The sequence below is a fragment of the Lepidochelys olivacea genome (assembly GCF_965140295.1).
Source record: "Lepidochelys olivacea isolate rLepOli2 genome assembly, chromosome: 2".
Lineage (NCBI taxonomy): Eukaryota > Metazoa > Chordata > Testudines > Cheloniidae > Lepidochelys > Lepidochelys olivacea.
In genome coordinates, this window is record NC_140412.1 from 229357542 (window position 1) to 229377735 (window position 20194).

At 41.5% G+C, this 20194-nt stretch overlaps 1 protein-coding gene across 1 annotated transcript in view; it reads right to left on the bottom strand.

The window, feature by feature from the left end:
* ITGA8 (integrin subunit alpha 8) overlaps positions 1-20194 on the bottom strand; it is a 173703-nt gene that overhangs the window by 17631 nt on the left and 135878 nt on the right. Inside the window, exon 28 of the mRNA XM_084620269.1 lies at positions 3579-3680. Within this exon, the coding sequence (XP_084476395.1) occupies positions 3579-3680 (102 nt within the window). The remainder of the gene's footprint in view (positions 1-3578; positions 3681-20194) is intronic.

Here is a 20194-nt window from a genome sequence, read left to right on the forward strand (position 1 = left end):
AACTTTATGATGAAGCAGCCAATACCCTGCAGATCCCCTTCTGGTCAAAACCCACATCAGACCCGGTGGAGACTATTGATGGGTCACCCCATCATCGGGACCTGTGACTGGGGAGACCATCCCCTCAAAGGCCATAGTGGAAGGGCACCGAAAAATAATATGCTTTGATGTGATCTGCTCCCTGTTCTTCCCGATAATTCTGAGCATTTGTTGGTTGGAATGGCATGATCCATGTATCTCCTGGCGGCAGAGGAGTATTAGCTTCTCCTCTGAATACTGTCAGAAAGTGTGCCTCCAATGAAACAATCTGCCCCAAGTGTCCCACACCTGGGGCCCCAGGATGAGAGGAGACCCTCAGAAGCAGAATGTACAGCAGGAGAGCTACTCCAGGCCAGAACCTCAGCCTCTCTGACAAGTACAGTGACTACCTGGATGTGTTTGAGAAGAAGAATGCAGACTCATTACCCCCACATAGAGACTATGACTGCCTGATAGACCTACAGCCCGGGGCCCTATGGATTGATATACTCCATATTTGAACCAGAGCTGGAGACACTATGTGGGTATATCCAAAAAACCACACCAAGGGCTTCATTCAGAGATCTTGCTCTCCAGCAGGGGCACCAGTCCTATCTGTGAAGAAGAAAGATAGTCTACACAGAGGCATAGTGACCTATCGCACATTGAACCAAGTGACCATACATAACTGGTACCCTTTGCCCCTCATTATGGAATTGCTGGACTGCCTGCAACTGTCAGGATCTTCACAAAACTAGATCTTTGGGTGGCATACAATCTAGTGCATATAAAGCCTGGGGATAAACAGAAGACTACTTTTCGCACCCTATATGGGCACTTTGAGGACTTGATGATGCTGTTTGGCTTGATCAATGCCCCTGCAACATTTCAGTATTTCATAAATATCATATTCAGGGATCTCCTGGACTGATATGTAATTATCTATCTTGAAGATATACCGGTATTTTCTGAGAACCCGGAGCAGCACTACCACCATGTCTGGTCTGTGCTGGGGAGACCACGGAAACATCGGTCACGTGCCAAACTGGGAAATCCACCTTCAGCCAGGCCACCATTGAATTTTTGGGATACATCATCTCCCGGGAAGGAATCCATACAGATCCACAGAAGGTGGAAGCCATCCACAACTAGACAGCACACTCGGCCCTCTGGGAACTTCAGTGCTTCCTGGACTTTGCAAATGTTTATATAAGATTCATTGCTGACTTCTCTCAGTTAATAACTCCCCTGACTTCCCTCCTCCACAAAGCTCTGCAATTCGCTTGGCCACCCAAAGCCCAGCTTGTGTTTGATCAGCTAAAGGCTGCCTTGACCGCAGCCTGATCCTGGCACACCCTGATCTGACTCATCCATTTATAGTGGAAGCAGATGTGTTCAATATGGCCCCTAAAGGGGGTACTCTCTCAGCAATTCGGGCCCCAGTCAGTTCTGCACCCTTGTGCATTCTATTCCCAGAAATGTATCCACACTGAGATGAACTATTAAATACTGGACAAGAAGCTGCTCACCATAAAAATGGAATTTTAAGAATGGTGGCACCACCTCAAGGATGCTCTATCATAGAACGGGAATACTACGGGGGAAGCAAAGAACTGACTTTCGAGGCCCCTATTTCCACAAGCCTGATACCCTTGGAGCCTCCGGCTAGGCCATGGTCTGCTATCAACCTACACTTTGTCATGGAACTCCCACCATCTGATGGTCACAGTGTGGTCTTAATGGTTTTGGACCGCCTGACCAAAATGGCCCACTTCATCTCCTGCAACCAGCTGCCTTCTGCCAAGACAACCGGCCAATTTCTACTGCACAATATGGGCTGACTCCATGGACTTCCAGACCACACAGTTTCTGACTGAGGCCCACAATTCAGCTCTTGCTTCTGGTGTGAAGCATTCAGGCTACTGGATGTCTGGATATCCACCTCCGTCACATACCACCCACAAACAGATGAACAAACAACAGGTGAACCAAGTACTGGAGCAGTACTTGAGGTGCTTTGTAAATTACCATCAAGACAACTGGTCCAGCCATATGCAGAGTTTTCCTACAATAACACTGACCATGCCTCTATGGGTCAGAGCCCCTTCTTTGCTAATTACGGTTCCCCTCAACGTTACCAGTAGCCTCACCAAACCCTGCTGCCATTGAATGGCTCCGATAGATGCACCTGATTCAGGAAGAACTCAAAAATCACCTAGAAGAGGTATAGAAGGCCTACAAGGGGCATGCAGATCATTGGTGACAAAAAGCTCCAGTATTTATCGTAGGCCAAAAGGTGTGGCTCGCTGCCAAACACCTCCAGACCAGGACACCCTCCCACAAACTGGACCACCAGTTCCAGCAGATTAACTTGGTTACCTTCAAACTCCAGCTTCCTGTCTCTCAAAATGATGGAAAAACCTGCAGGTCTAGAACCTGGGATCATAGGGGTTTTTGACTGTTGATGCCTCCCCATCATCACAGGACACTTAGGCTGGGCTCCCGTAAGAGGATCCTGTGAGGCTGGGCTCGGTAGGAAATACCCAGCAGGACCTGAATGGCAGCTCCTTGTAGCCCACTGACTGGTTGGCACCAGTATTTAAGCCAGGAAGTCATGACAGGGAGCTGTCTGAGCAACAACACAGACTGCCTGCCTGGCTCTGCTTCAGACCCTGCTGTGAGTGACACCGGACTCCGGCTTCTGACCCTGCCTGCCTCCTGACACCAGACTCTGGGTTTGCCCTCTGGCCTGTCTCAGACTCTGACCTTCTGGTACCCAACTTGGCCTGATTCTCAACTCCTGCTCTGACCGCCCTTGCTCTGGTACTGACAAAAAATTTACACAAAAATTGAGTCCCAGAACTCCTTTCCCCAATAACCCAGGCTCACCTAAACCTCCCCCTCTCTAAAAGTAAGGGGGTGTGATTCCTAGACATCGAACTACCTTATTTTAAGGGGAAATGATGTAATTAGATATCACAAGCCTGCAATTATTTGAGGGTGGAAAGCCAGAGGATGAGTGGAGGTCTTTCTGAAAATCAGGACATAAAAGAGTAACTCCATGACAAACAAGGACAGAGGGTTCTATGGAAAGAAAGAACATACTTTCTACCCTTTAGGCATGCTGCTGATTGGGAGGAGACCAGTAACATGTTTAAAAACAATGAACATAACAGAGACAAGATGGTGAAAGTTGCACAAGGTTTTCCCTTCAGATTGTTTGCCCACGGTAAGAAATTACAGGGGTAATTAGAGTTGGCTTTGATGGTACAAAGATTTTTCTGCACAAAAAGTCTAACATAACTGAAATTAAAGCAATGCACAATGTTACAATTTGTAAAAGAACTGAGCAATTAATTTAAACTGGAGTTCATTGTCATATCAGCTTCATGTAAAGAAGAGCAATAAGAAGTTTCATTTAAAAAGAATTCAAGGAACTCACACAGGAAATACTGGTTTTGCTTTTCCATATGTATATATAGAAAACCTTCACAACTGTGAACAGGATGACCAAAGTAATTTATCTGCTTAAGTCTTAACATATTTTTTGTGATACTTACTGCTATGCTTCCCTCAGGGTGTTTTGTTGGTTGCACTTTATATGGCATCTTCTTAACTTCAAAGGACACATTGGAAAAAAGGGTATACTGGTAATTATTTCTCTGGAAATACAAAAAAAGATTTATAAGGAATACATTTAAATTTGGAGATTTATACAAGAAAGACATCACATACTTTGACTGTAAGCTCTTTGTTGTACACAATGGTACTGCGGCCTACAGATGGTACCACAATACAAAGACAACAAAAATTGAAGAGTGAAGCTGAAAACCTAAATACTGCATGCATTTCAAAGGTGATGAGGGATGCACCTGCAAAAAGTGCACATATTTACCAGTTCAATAGAAGATTTGTGAGTGCAAATAGGGGGTTTTGTGAGTGCATGTTATGTTTAGTTTTGAAATGAAGCCTTGAATCTCCAATATCAGGAAAAGCTCTGTGCGTCTTCAGATTTCCAGGGCTATTTTCAAACCTATTTGTTAGGATTCCTTGCTGCTCTAATATGAATTGGCCATACAGTCCCAATGAAAAATGCCAGTCCAAGACTATAGGAATAAGCAGGCTTATCTTAATTTACCCATTTTGGTACATTTAAAATAAAACTGATTAAAAATATATAAATAAAACTATTTGTCTTTTTAAAGTCCATCAGCAATTGCAATAGGAATACAGAATGATCGTGTAGCCCTAAATAGGTCCCATCAATAGCAGTTTTATTTGGTCTTTCCTTTGATCTCTACAGAAAACCCCAGACATGCTGCTTGACCTTTACTATTCAAAAATGCATCCCTCCTTTAATTAAGATTCCTCAATTTAGAGATGGTCTGTCTTTATTGGGATACCATGGTTTTTAATCTGGTTCAAGTCAGAAGCAACAAAAAACTTACCAGCTGAAGTTCATTCTGGAACTTTTAGATGAAATGGTTTCAGCCCATTTCCGGTCAAAGGAATATAGGAATTGCCTACATGGGCTCAAACAAGGGTCTGTCTTGTCCAATATCCTGTCAGTGAGTCTCCCACTAGATTTCTCAGGAGAAAGTGCAAGACTTGCTGGAGGCAGTAAAGGGATAACCTATCCCATGCAAAAGTTTCCTGCTAAGCCCCATTAGTTAGAGACTGGCTTAAGTCCTGAAGCATGAAAGTTTATATCCCTTAGAAAACTCTTGACTTTTTTTAAAAGCATTTACTATTATAGCTCTGGATATTCTTGTTTTCCATAATTATAGTTCAATCCCTTTCTGAATCCTGTTAAGAGCTTTTGGCTTTAATGATGTATTATGACAATGGGTTCCACAGGCTAATCATGCTTTGTGTGAGAAAGCATTTCAGTTATCATCAGTCTGAATTTGCCACCTTTTGGTTTCAGTGAATGTTCTTGTATCATGAGAACAGAGGTTCCAGATCAACCTTCTCTTTATCGTTTTATCTTTTGTTCCTTTTATTATGTCCCCTCTCATTTGTCTCTTCTCTCAGATAAAAAATCCTAATCTTTTCATTCTTTCTTCATAACAGAGGTTTTCCATGCCCCCTAATCATTCTTTCTGCCTATGTTGCAACTTCTGTTTTAATCTTTCTGAGATGGAGGAGTGAGCAGAACTCAACACAGCATTCCAGATGAGTGTGTACTGTTGATTTATATAAAAATGGGGACCTCGTAACCAAAGCTACCCTAAAATTTGGCACCAGCTGCTTGCAGGCTATGTTGAGTGGCCAAGGAATGAATTGGCATGGAGTCTGAATTACTATAGTAACATGAGCCAAGTGTAATTGTTACCTGATACACATCCAAAACTCACTTTCTTTTAGCCCCTTGCTCCCTCAAACACTTATGAACTTTCCACACTCTCTAGAGTTAGCTGAGCAGTAAAGAAAGCCAGTTCTATTCTTTTCAATTCATAGTTTTATTTAATAATCCACTTTAAAAAGAAACACAATACTCCCCATTTTCTGACACTTTTTGTGATCTCATTCTGTATCTTATACATTATAGTGCTGGATTATCCTGAAATATAATAACTGTATTATGGGATAGAAAGAATTTCATTTTCTTCCATTAATTGTACTTGTGTTTAATTTTTATTCTTAACCCTCACTGTCCTTTCCCAGGAGAGGATATAGAAAGTCCTTTTCATTTCTCTCCATCCAGGGCACATTTTGGGGCTTTGTTTCTTTCACAAGACTCAGTTTCCAATCAGCTAGTTTTTGTTCTCTCTCCTGTGCAAGGTGTTGGTTTTCTCTGGGATTTCCTGTGGCATTAACTTTCTTACCCTTTCAGTTCAAGGATGTTTTCTCCCTTTTCAGCTGCTTCCCAGAGCAAAAGGAACAGAAGACTCCAATGATCTTCCTTCGCTATTTTCTTGCTTGTTATGTGGGAAGGATTTTTGTGCACACATACCTCTGCATGCACTAAACCTGGACTTTTTGCTTGAGCATGGAGCACACACAAAGTTGGGCAGCTTTGTCAGTGCACACACACTTCTGAAAATTTTTCCCTCTCCCTTTTTAAACAGTTTGCTTGTCAAATATGTCAGAATATTTACTGGTGATATGAAACCAACATACTTATTGCCTTATGGAATTCATTTAGCTGTGCCATTACTTAGCTGTCTTAACATACTGATAGCAGTGGAATGTTTAATATCACCACATATTAAATTGCTCCTTTAGGCCAATGTTAGGAATGAGCAATAGAGAGAAATCTGCCTTAAGTGACCACGAAGGGACAGACAAATCAGATCCGCAGCATAGGTGTGTGGTGTTGAGATGCTGCTTGTAATTATTAGAACTGGGAGCACTGGCTGTTGGGAGTCTGAAAGGACAGGAAACAGGAAGACGGTGGGTGTGGGGGGGAGTTGAGGAGGTGGAATGAGAGCTACTGAGGGTGCAGCAGCAGCTTGGTAAAGAGGTTTCCACTTTAAAACTAAAGTTCTGTTGACGTTTGTTAGTACCTTGCCTGGTTGCTACAACATTTTAGTGATGAGGATGGATCTTCTGCCTCTGAACCCACCTGCACCCTTTGTGCAAAGCCCAGGTGAGCCTCCAATTGCTTTTACTACCTGGATCCGTATGTTTGAGACTTATCTACTTGCAATTACTGCTACAGAGATTTCTGAAGTAAGAAAGCGTGCTCTGCTAATCCACTGCCTTGGAGCAGAAGGGCAGTGTATATTTTACACTTTCCCCCTTGCAGATGATAAATATGAGACTGCACTCACTGTATTGAAGAACTTTTTTGTGCCAAAAGTGAATGTAGTCGCTAATCACTACAGATTTCGCCAGCATGAGCAGAAACCAGGGGAGACTATAATACAGTATATTGCTTCCCTGAGGAGTCTGATTGTAACTTGTGACTTTGGGAATATGGCAGATGAGATGATTAGAGACCAGTTCATTGAGAAAACAACCATGCTTTGTGTAAGAGAACGCTTACTTCTAGAACCACAACATACACTAGAAAAAGCAGTAACCATTGCTACTCAGATTGAGTTAGCTACAGCTGAAGCCAAAATAATGAGCATGGATACAGGAGGCACAGTCCAGGCTGTGAATCCTTTGCAGAAAAGTTCACTATCGCTGCAGTCAAACGATTACAAGAGGAAAACGAATGGAAAACCACCAAATCAGCTAATTCAAAATACAGTAAAAGCATGCTTTTGCTGTGGATCTCCAAAACACTTTGCAAGCTACACAGGATGTCCGGCAAAAGTAGCTCAGTGCAATCATTGCAAAAAGATTGGGCATTTTGCTAAAGCATGTCGCAGTAGCCAGTTCAGTCAACAGGTGCATGCAGTTACAATACCAGATGTTACTGTGCTGAGTGTGGACAAAATCACTACTGCACATATTCCAGAACAAATGAAGTGCACTGTAAACATTTCCACCATACCCTCAGGCAAATCACACTCTATTCAGCTAATGTTGGACACTGGCTCAGCAGCATCCATACTACCTGATTCCATCTATTTCCATTACTTTAAAGATGTGCCTCTTACTGAACCCAAAATTCACTTGGTGTGCTATTTGAAAAACCATATTCCAGTACATGGCTGCCTGCCAGCAATAGTTACTTTTGGTGATTGCTGTGTAACTGTAGAGTTCTACATTGTCCCAAAGGCACTCCTGTCCTTGGCAGAGATTTATTGGCTGCTTTAAATCTCAGGGTAGTTAATGGATGAATTGATCTTCCTCAGCAAAGCACTCTCGTGGTACACACCAGTTTCAGCTGGGACCCAACACCAGGTTGAGGAGAAACTTGGCTGTGCTTATGGGTTTCTGCATAAAGTTAAAATGCAGAATAGTGTGATGCCTGTATGACAGAAGTTGCAGCACTTACCCTTTTCAGTCAGGGAAGCTGTTTCAGAGGAACTTAGAAAACTGTTCAAAAGGACATTATTGATGAGATTGACTCGTCGGAATGGATTTCACCTATAGTAGTGACACAGATGAAAGGTGGAGGCATTCGCCTTTGTGTGGACTTAAGGGAGCCAAATAAAGCTATTGTGATTGACAGCCACTCTCTTTCTCACATAGAAGAAGTATTTGCAGAACTCAGTGGAGCACAGATGTTTTCTACTCTTGATTTTCAGACCACATACTACCAGGTTATATTGCATGAAGATAGCAGAGACCTCACAGCATTTATTACACATAAGCGACTATTTCGTTTTAAACGTGTTCCATATGGTCTCAAGTGCCTTCCAAAAAATGATGTAATTGATTCTGAAGAATCAACATGGAGTTCAGTGCTATCTGGATGATATTATCGTGTTTGGAAATATTTCTGAGGAGCATGACAATAACCTGCAGTCTGTACTAAACTGCATCAGCAAAGCAGGCCTCAAGCTCAATAGGTCCAAATGCAAATTTAGACAAACTGAACTCTCCTTTCTGGGGCATACAATTTCACAGGCTGGACTAAAACCTGATCCAGATCATATCCTAGCAATTTCAAATGCTCCTCCTCCAACAGATTTGCAAACCTTATGTTTCTTCTTGGGTCTTACCTACTGATATGCAAAATTCATTCCCAATTATGCTTCTGTCATTGAACCATTATGAGAATTACTACAGAGAAGTTCAACCTTAGTGTGAACAATGGATGCACAAGCTAGTTTCGAAATGGTGAAAGACTTGATTGTACATAGTCCAGTACTTGCACTATTCAGTCCTGCATTGCCCACAATTGTAACTACTGATGCTTCTGATTATGGACTTGGGGCTGTCCTCACACAACTTCATGAGGACAACACAGAGAGGACTGTTGCATTTGCTTCAAAGACACTAAGTAATGCTGAGAGGAAATATTCTACAGTCAAAAAAGAAGCACTTGCTTGTGTCTGGGCTACTGAAAAATGGAGAACTTACCTATGGGGCCACACGTTCAAGTTGCGCACAGACCACAGCCCTTTGACGACATTGCTCACCATGAAAGGACTGGGAAGAGCAGGATATCGTATTGCTAGATGGTCTGCAAGACTACTCTCTTTCAATTATGAACTGGAATTTAAGCCTGGAAACCAAAATGTGGTCGCTGATTGCCTCTCTCGCCTGCCTTTGCCTTCACCAGATGGTTCACTGGAGGATGAGGATGTAGTAGTTGCGCTTAATACAAGCACTCTTATTGCAGTTACAAAAGAACAACTTCAAGCTGCTTGTTCAGCGTGTCCAATTCAACAAAAACTATGGGAATTTCGGACAAAGAGATGGCCCAGTAACCCTAAAAACCTTGACCTAGTTTTGCTGCCTTATTTTAGAGTTCAGGATGAACTTTCTTTGCTCGATGGCTGTGTGCTACGAGGTACACACCGGCTACTTGTGCCAGAAGAACTACAGTCAAAACTCATATACTTGGCACACGATACTCATCAAGGAATTGTCAGAACCAAACAGTGACTACGGGATCTGTATTGGTGGCCAGGGATGGACTCTCAAACTGAAGCACTAATAAAATCTCTATCAAGCATTCTTATAACTACAATACCTACCTGCGGAAGTGAAGAAACAGATTGATAGAGCCAGAAGAGTTCCCAGAAGTCACCTACTACAGGACAGGCCTAACAAAGAAAATAACAGAACGCCACTAGCCATCACCTTCAGCCGCCAACTAAAACCCCTCCAATGCATTATTAAGGATCTACAACCTATCCTGAAGGATGACCCAACACTCTCACAAATCTTGGGAGACAGGCCAGTCCTTGCTTACAGACAGCCCCCCAACCTGAAGCGAATAATCACTAGCAACCACATACCACATAACAGAATCACTAACCCAGGAACCTATCCTTGCAACAAAGCCCGTTGCCAACTGTGCCCACATATCTATTCAGGGGACACCATCACAGGGCCTAATAACATCAGCCACACTATCAGAGGCTCGTTCACCTGCACATCCACCAATGTGATATATGCCATCATGTGCCAGCAATGCCCCTCTGCCATGTACATTGGTCAAACTGGACAGTCTCTAAGTAAAAGAATAAATGGACACAAATCAGATGTCAAGAATTATAACATTCATAATCCAGTCGGAGAACACTTCAATCTCTCTGGTCACGCGATTACAGACATGAAAGTTGCGATATTACAACGGAAAAACTTCAAAACCAGACTCCAGCGAGAGACTGTTGAATTGGAATTCATTTGCAAATTGGATACAATTAACTTAGGCTTGAATAGAGACTGAAAGTGGCTAAGTCATTATGCAAGGTAACCTATTTCCCCTTGTTTTTTCCACCCCCCCCCTTCCTCAGACGTTCTTGTTAAACCCTGGATTTGTGCTGGAAATGGCCCACCTTGATTATCATACACATTGTAAGGCGAGTGATCACTTTAGATAAGCTATTACCAACAGGAGAGTGGGTTTGTGTGTGTGAAAAAGGGGGGGGGGGAAGGGGAGAAAACCTGGATTTGTGCTGGAAATGGCCCACCTTGATCATCATACACATTGTAAGGAGAGTGATCACTTTAGATAAGCTATTACCAGCAGGAGAGTGGGGTGGGGGGGAGAGAAAACCTTTTGTAGTGGTAAACACCCATTTTTTCATGGTTTGTATGTATGAAAGCATCTTCTGTATTTTCCACTGAATGCATCTGATGAAGTGAGCTGTAGCTCACGAAAGCTTATGCTCAAATAAATTGGTTAGTCTCTAAGGTGCCACAAGTACTCCTTTTCTTTTTTCATAAAATCCTGTGTCACTTGCCAAATGCATGATAAGACAGCAGTGATATGTACCTCTCCATTACAGCCTGTTCCTCTTCTTGAATCTGCATGGGAAAAAGTGGCAATTGACATTGTAGGACCCTTTGATACTGCTCCAAGTGACTGCCATTATGCCATCACTTTCATAGACTATTTCAGTAAATGGCCTGAGGTAGCATTTACATCGCAAATCTCTTCTGCTACAATAATTAAGTTCCTCTCTTCAGTTTTTAGCAGGGAAGGTAACCCCAAAGAACTGGTTTCAGATAATGGTAGTCAATTTACTTCCCTGGAGTTTGAAACTTTTCTAGCACAGAGGAACATTTTACACAGAAGGTCATCCCTATATTACCCTCAAGCCAATGGGGAAATAGAACGGTTTAACAGAAGTTTGAAAGAGAGTTTGCAAATGGCTAAACCGGAAGGGCGATTGTGGATAACCTTCACTACTGATTTCTTGCAAGCATACCGAGCTACCCAACATGCCACAATGCAAAGATCAGCCGCAGAGTTACTGCATGGGAAACAGATGAATACTAAACTGAACATTGCTGGAATGTTAAAGGCACGACCTGATGCCCCAAGCGAGGATGATGTGAGAAAAACAGTTGAACAGAATCAAGCAAAGTATAAGGCTTTCACACATAAGCACCGGGGTGCTAAGGAACGAAAGTTTGAGTGTGGTTCCTTTGTTAGATTAAGAAAACCTGGAATTTTACGCAAAGGGGACCATAAATTCTCAGCTCCTCTTAAAATCATAGAGAAGAAGGAACCTTACACCTATCGACTTTCTGGTGGGCAGGTATGGAATCCTTCTTATCTTGCACCTGCCTATGCACCAAGAGGAGATTATGCCAAAACCCAGTCTGCATTGGATGACTTCACTGTAATATCAACACAACAAGACAATGCACTGGAACCGGGGCTTGAGACACGGCCTGTCAGACACAGACGACCACCTGTCTGGACTAGAGACTATGTTATGTAGCATCTACAGTGTTTTCAGTGTAATATTTCTGCCAACAGTATAGTGTCTTGCTTCATATTTGTTCCTGTGGTTAGAACAACAATGTTTATTTTAATTGGGAGAGTTTCTTAAGAGAGGAAGGAATGTGGTGTTTATATGCTGCTTGTAATTATTAGAACTGGGAGCACTGGCTGCTCAGAGTCTGAAAGGACAGGAAATAGGAAGGGGGAGGGAAGTTCAGGAGGTGGAGTGAGAGCTACCGAGGGTGCATCAGCAGCTTGGTAAAGAGGTTTCCACTTTAAAAATAAAGTCCTGTTGAAGTTTGTGAGTTCCTTGCATGGTTGCTACAACAAGGTGGTCTTCTAATAAAGAAGGACTAGATTGGCACTCAATAGAGATAACTAGTTTGGGGCAGTCACTTAAGACAGGAGGTTGCCTAATAAGAATGATGTTTTATATAGATTTCATGGCGTTTAAATTGTGTAAGCCAGAGTCTTCAGAGCAGGCATCTTGTTCTTTATCTTGGTCACAGATTATTTTCTTCTTTTAAAGCTTGTTCCATTCCTCAAAACTAAATTGACAACATTCTAATTCTTAGACAAAGTCACATAAATACTTGGGCATTTCTCATTTCTGCTGATATATTTTACTGTGGTTTACTAGGATACATGTTAGGAAATTTACAACTCCTGCTGCCTGAAAAAATGGTTTATTAATTCAACTGTTTGCGTTGGAATAGGATTCTGCATGTGATTTATAAATGAACTCTGCCATGAAGGTGATAGGATATGTTAGATTATGAAATGAACAGGCTGTAAAGAGATAATTCACACAATGTGATTGGCTAGTGTACAGTACAGGACATTAACTCTCTTCAAATGCCCTGTACAGAAACGCATCACCCATAAAAAATAAATCCTTTCACCTACTGTGTATGGTTTATTTCATTTTCAGCTTATATTAGCAATAACAACCTCAGTGAAGGGCACTTCCTGGGGATTAATAAACCTAGGCTGTTCCTTGGGCCATCAAATCCTCTCGGCCAGTCATTAAGCTCCAGGAAATGCTTTGCACCTTAATCTTTATCGCTTAATAGCAACAAAGAATGTAAAAGACTCTATGTGTAGTCTTTATATCCACAGGACAATTTGTTTGTGCTAAAGGTTACTAATAAAACGTATCTGGTTAGGAACAACTGCAGACTGAAGCCTTTTAGTTGTCCAAACACCTAGTAGATATTGGAAGCTGTCTCTGTTTCCCTCTTATGCAGTCCTGTTTATAATTCTCAACTAATTCTTGAGGAACAAAATTTTTCCCACCAAAGAATGATTTCAAGTCTCTCATGTTTAACTATTCAGTGTTTACTGGAAGCAGTGAGACCTGTGGTTGGAAATACAAGCGAAGGGCTCAGTTACGGCTCTAAGAGCAAGGGGAAAGAGGTCATGCACTGCATAAGTGGCAGTGTCTAAAGACACACACCAGGCAGAATGCCTTCACGGACACTTGCCAGTGGAGGTTCCAACAGCTGTGGAACAAGTACAGTACATACTCCTGCAGCTCAGTGCTGCAACTGTTTGCCAGTGCCCTGCAGGCAAGGGAGATCTAGAGCAGATTGGGAGTGTTTGTTGCTGCTACATCTTCCTCATACACTCTTTGGTAAACTAGATCCTTTGCTTTAACAACTGCGAAACATAAGAGAATCTGGAATCAACAGAAAGTGCTTCCAATAAGCGTGCAGCGCAGTACTTCCCTACTTACTGTCCAGACAAACCCAGGGGTAATCTGTAAAGAGCATGAGGCTTTGAAAGCCTTTGAAATGGGTGCGCTACAGTCCAAGTGTGCTTTAGTCTGAGTGCAGAGTAAAGTACAGGACAAACATTAGATCAGGCTTGCAAGTCGTGATACTGGGGGAGAGTGAGAAGGCAAGAAGCAAGCTTAGCCAACTGGACAGGAAAGGTGAATCTGGTAAGTGGTCTCCTTTGCCCTACAGTGGTGCTCCAACCCGCAAATGAGTTCCAGAGTGCCACCGACTGCCACTGCAGCCTTGAGGAATGCTCATTATTTATGAGATTCTTTTCCTTTCAGGTACAGTACACTGAAACCTCTCTCAGTGGAGGACTGGGTGGCTATGTATTTTCCTTATTCTAGGCCTTGCGCTGAAATGGAGCTCTTCCTACAGAACTGAAGCTTGCTGTGTACAGAAATCATGTTTTCTGACAGTGCTGGTTTAACAATGTTAGTCCTGCCTCATTCCAGCATGTTCCCCTTCATTTCCACTGGCATCTGGCACACTTAGAAGAAAGTGAGCAATTTACTGTTACCATTTAAATATGTGCTTTGGGAATTCGTTAACTTTCTCTCCATTACTCACACCACCTAGGAACATAACAACTGGCAAGAAATAGAGTAACTCTAAATGCAGATAATGAGGATTATGCAACAATTTACTGTGATATTACATTTCAAAAGTAGTGAATTTATTATTATCATGAAGTACATGTTATTTATGACAGGCATGCATATTCCTGCAAAAATCAACACACCCACTTACTTTGACCCATTTGACCCCTTGTATTGGGTTTTGTGCATTTTTCATTCATTTAAAGGGAATATTTTGAATTGAAATAAAAGACAGCAATTTTGCCAGGGTTTCATAGAATTTTAAAAATTCAGGTTTTAAGGATAATTGATTTATATTGTGCATTTATTTCTTGAGATTTATAAAATATAATAAGACTCCCATCTGCTGCTCTGGGCACCTTTGACATTATTTTAAATATTACAATAAAATCAAAACCAGTAGCAATACCCCAACAAAACTCCATCCCCAACACAACCCAGTTGGTGGGATTTTCCTCACCAAACCTCCATTCCCTCCATGAATCACTCCCCATCCCAATACTTTCAGCCACTCATTTTTCTCTTTTACTTATTTTGTTTTCAAATTAACAAAGATTCCTTGAAACTAAAGAAAGGAAAGCAAAATCCCTTGACCCCTGACTTCCGTGTCATTATGTTGGTGCTGCTAGAGGAACACAATAAACTTATGGCTGTTAGTAGTTGAATCAAAATCAGCTACATAGACTCCCTATATGGCCTATGAGATCAGTAAGACCTCTCCAATCTGATTTTTCATGGCTTTCTTTGCATGTAAAGTTACTGTGCAGGCTGCCAGACTCTGCCAGTCTATTCTTAGGGAACTTGGCTTGGTTGCAGAATAATGTGTTGGATAGTTACATGCAAGCCTCCCTTAGGCCCAAATACTTTCCCCTGCATAGAGAACTAGGCTTTCTGAGTGGAGTTGAAGGGGGTCAAGCAGGGACAGAATCCTTCTCCCAGGTGACAAAGCCATTCTGCACGCACATGGGTGCTCACACCAAGATCTGATTTTTTTTCTTTTCTAGTTACTGCAGTGCATGAAGACAGGCATGGCCAAATCCAAATGTGTGGATTTATGTACGGGCCAAGGAAGGGAAAACAAAAACCCTTCTGTGGAATCATGCATATTCTCTAGGCATTGTTCCACTACCTACTATATAGCCAGTTCCATTCGTACATGGAACTCTTCAGGCCCTGTGAGTGCTTGGGAGAAAATTTATTAATAATTTTCAGGCACTTTTAACACAGATTTAAACAGCAATTAAGAAAGAGTTGTGCTCTGCTCCCTGCCATGCTGGTGAAGACCTGGCGGAAGAGCTTGCAGTCTGGAAGGGTGTTACAAATCAGAAAAATGGTACAAATTCACCACTTAGGGATACATTTTCAGAGCAGCTGTTTCATTGCCCAATTCACACACACTACATTAAAATGTACCCATTAAACAAAGGTCAAAGAACACTTAGGCAAGATCTCCATGGATCTCCCTCCAAAGGTTTGGCTTAGTACCACAGCTTGCCATGACCGACATTTCAGCCACCATGGGTTGAATAATGAAAACTATTAGATAAACATCTTTACTATAAATTAAAGAAATGATAGAACCCTAATGGAACACAGTGTAACATGACCATATAAGGTTATTTTTTTTCATTAATCAGGCATTTAATGATTTGCTGGCTCAGCAAGTCTGACTCGATTAGTTAGCTTATGTGGTGGTTCTTATTTACATCCAAGCTTTGAAATAAAGCCAGAAATGGCTCTGCTTCTTCTTGGCCTCTGTACAACATCCTTCTCTATCTTTGTTGGCTAGTTAGGACACTCAGAGCTGCTTTGTTTACTCAAACATGTCTAATTATTGCACTTCTTAAAACTGCAATTTGTGATAAATGTTTTGATTTTAAGGTGACAGATGACAACTGCCATGCGGCAAAAAGGTCAGCAATTGTCAATCAAACCACATGGGAAAAAAGAGAGATTATATATGACTGAATGCCAATGATGACAAAATATACTATCAGTTTTGTACATTCTTTGAAAGGAAATATGAATTGTTAAGCCTAGCATGAATCACATTGGATCAAATTCTCATCAGCAGTGTACTAGTATAACCGAGGGGAAAATAATGTACACAGTGACATAGTTGATTGTGCTATAAATATAAACTTTTCTGTATTAGTAAGTACAAACAATTCTTTCTGCAGATCATCATCTCTTCATTTATATTACAATACAGCATAGGGCTCGTGTGTTAATATTACCTCTGCTCTTTTGTACTTGCAAATTGTACAATTAAATTTATAGAGTTTGTATAGAGTTACGTGTACAAAAAAGCAGAAATAATAACATTAACACACAAGTCATACATTGTGTTGTATTATAAATGAGGAGGTCATGATCTGTACAAAGAATATACTGTACCTACCAATACAGAAACAATGACTGTGGAATTCAGCCTTACCCTGGTACGCTGTTTCTTGTTTAGAAATAGCTCCAGAGACCATACCAATTCCCTCAGTCTATAGTTTAATCCTAAAGATTCATTGGAGGTTAGTCCTTAGATTTTAGCCTAGATAACATGTTCCAAGCTGCAATGTTTTGGGTGTATTTTTATTTACTTCTGGGATAGTCTTGGGAATTGGAAGTTTACAGGCTTTTCCAGAGCACAAGATGCCCTTTTTAGGAAATTAATTGTGGCCTGTAGTCTTTTATGGCTGTGCCTGTATCACTGTTAATTGTAAAAGGGGCTCTGGAAAAGGAAACGGTTTTACGGGGAGAGGGAGAGTGGCAGCCTGCATCCTCTCATGCTATTTCCTTTTTTATTTCCCCGTAGATAAGGGTGGATACAAAAGGCAGGGTATCTTTTTCTGGCAGCTTCTTAGACATGAGGTGAAGTACTAGATGCAACAACTCTCTCAGGACAATGTTTGTTTTTAATCAGAAGAGGCTCCGGCTCCTTTAAGAGAATCTTTGTGAGCATTTATAAGGCTTGTAAGTTATCTTGGAGGAGAGGCAGAAGAAGGACACAGGTAAAACAGCTAAAGCTATCACAGACCATACAAAGTCTAGGTTGGAAGCATGGCTATGTATGGACAGAGGAGTGAGCAAAAGGCCTGTAAGTGACTCTTGCACACAACAGCAATCTCTGCACTCTGGAAAACACAGGGATGTCTCACTCCTGCTTCCCTTCCAAAAAGCAGGCAGGAAGGATGCAGGGCCATGACTCCAACTGCTCCTTTGCACCTGTTTGTGGAGCTCGGCCAACGTAAATGGATGGGTAGAGGGAAGGCACAATCTGTTCCATCCTAATGGATATAAGAGATTGCTCAAATCCCACAGGCAAGGATTACCACTGGGAGTCTATTCAGCATACCTATATAGGTGGCCCGGCGTGGTTTCACACTGCACCTTATGGAGGGGGTAATACACATTTTCTTTACCTTTAATGCTCTATGGTACTTTATCAACAGGTTGTTTTTCCCTTTTCCAGGGGCAATTTGTAAAATGTGCACCTTTATTTTGTCTTTCATAGATTTTAAGACTATAAGTTATCATCAGATCATCAAGTCTCACTTCCTGTATAAAACAGGGCATAGAATTTCATCCACTTACCTCTGTATGAGCTCAATAACTTGGGTTTGACTAAAGCTTATCCTCTAGAAAGACATCCAGTCTGGATCTGAAGAATTGAAGAGATGGAGAATCCACCAATGCCCTTAGTAGACTTCCAATTGCTAATCACTCTCACTTTAAAATGTGTGCCTTATATCTTAGGCTTTAACTTCCAGCCATTGACTCTTGTTGTAGACAAAGCCCTTTGCTGTGTTCACAAGATCAAGATTTGACCCTTAAGGAAATGGTCGAATTTCAGCTGCAGAATAACAAATCCAGAGGCTTTGTTCTATTCAGGTTCTTGTATCACACTCATCACTGTAGTACCTGAGTACTTTCCAGTAGTGCATTAAGCAATGCGACTAACATCCATCACAAGTTGTTTCTTCTCTGATTCTCTCCCTGGGGGAGAAGTGTGTGCAGTGGGATGTTTGTTTTGGTAGATATGTTTCTTTGTTAGTTTTTAGTTGAGTCCAGAATGCCAGATGTGCTGTTCATAGTAAGGTAACTAACTTCTAGATTGCTTCTGGATAAAGAGGGAGGAAAAACTCTACGTGGTTGAATACTTGGGCTCTGCAGTGCTCAGGTGCCATGGTGACAGGCTCAGGTTAAGAACATTAGCTAAACAGGTAGGTTCTTAGTAAATATTATGGATGGGTGAACTGATTGAGTTGAACAAGTTGAATAAGGAGGAAAACCAAACTAGTGCCCAAAAATCAAATGGGATATCTTCTGAGGTTCAAAAAAACCCAAAAACAAACAAACAAAAAACCCTCTGTGTAACTTTTGCATTATATCTATCTTCTTCTGGCTCTGCACTTCCACATTCTGGAAACAGAAATGTCCATATACATCAAGAAAAACTGTTTTAATTGTATTTTCTGGGCAACATGAGCAGGAAGTACTGTAAATCTGGTGATGGAACCTGTTCCCACAAGATCTCCAGCCCAGTTTTCCAGATTCAGGAGGTTAAGATAGTTGAGAGAAGCATCCAAACTTTTGAGGTTTTATCTGAACCAAAGCTTTCAATGTTTGCTCATCACTAATAAATGATTCACTAAATAAATCCAAAATGAGGGCCCTTAATCCCTCCTTATGAACTGATTTGTTTGTGTTTGCAAAATATGAACCTTTTTACAAGCACCTTATTTGAATTAAGGAAACTGAAAAACAGAGATAAAAATTGGTTAGGATCCCAAATCGTTAGGAGAAGGTAAGTGTACTTACAAATAAAAAAAAAATTCAAATGAGGTCCTTTGTTACTGAATTGGGCTGACATCACTAACCCCAGAGCCAAGTAAGACATGCAGCTGACTGCTCTGTTTTAGGTGTCAGTGGTGCCATTAACTGTGGCAGAAGAAACACAGAACCTGAACTTAGGTCTTGACAGGCAAAATTTCCTCTTGTTTAGATCTTTAAATGCCCACTGCTGACCAGTAAAATGTTGAGGGGTAAGGATGTGCAGAGTTATGTGCATTTGGCTCATTATTGATTTAGAACCCAGGACCATTAGGTATTGGACTGGTTTAAATTTGGCTGAATACCCTCCTATCTGCTTTCTAGTTCCTCCATGGAGGCCAGAAGAAAGAACATGTTGACAGGATCTTCTCTTATTCACTTCTGGTGATGAAAGAAAGAGGAGGTTAAAAGCTGAGGCTCTTCAAACTCCTGTCCTCACTGGGATATTTTCCTCCTCTCTTTCTGCTGGTCTTAGGTCCACTAGGCATTCCTGTTTCCATATCCACTGTGAACACAGGAGGGATGCTGAGGAATGATCTTTCTTTTTCTGCATTCCAAGTTGAAGGAGTGGGGGAGGGGATCCAGGTTAAATGTCCATGCAGAAGGAGGGGATAATGCATCAGCTGGCCTCATGGTAGGGTCTGGAGTTGTCCCTTAACAGCAGCAAAACACGAATTATAAATTTTCCCAGTACACCCAACTGTAGCAGATATTTATCCAAGTCCACAGTGCTGATAGGTTACTCAGAGGATTTTTCAATTGATTATCCCAACCCTTTTATGTAGTCTCCAAGAAAAACAAATAACTGATACTAGTACTGTATGGACACATGTTTGGAAAGTCACAGGTTTCTATTGCATTTCAGATTTGCATATAGGACTTTCAGTGGTTTAGTTGGATGTTCAAAGAGAAGCCAATATTTTCTTCTACTTTAGATTATAATGGTCAAAGTTGAATAGTTTGTGCATACTTCTAGAATACAGAAACACACCTGCAGGAGGAGAACCTGTAAAGGACACCTTAGAAAATGCCAGCATTTCCATAACACTACTGGAGAAGTTAATGGTGGACAAGACTTGTTATTTCTGCCATTGTGGAGAAGACTCTGCTCTGCTTCCCCAGTTGAGGCACGGCATCAGTTAGCATGGATTGTTCCTGGCTCTAGCTTTTCCCTCAGGTCCATATCACATGCACAGAGTAGGGATGTTCCTTTGGGAGACAGC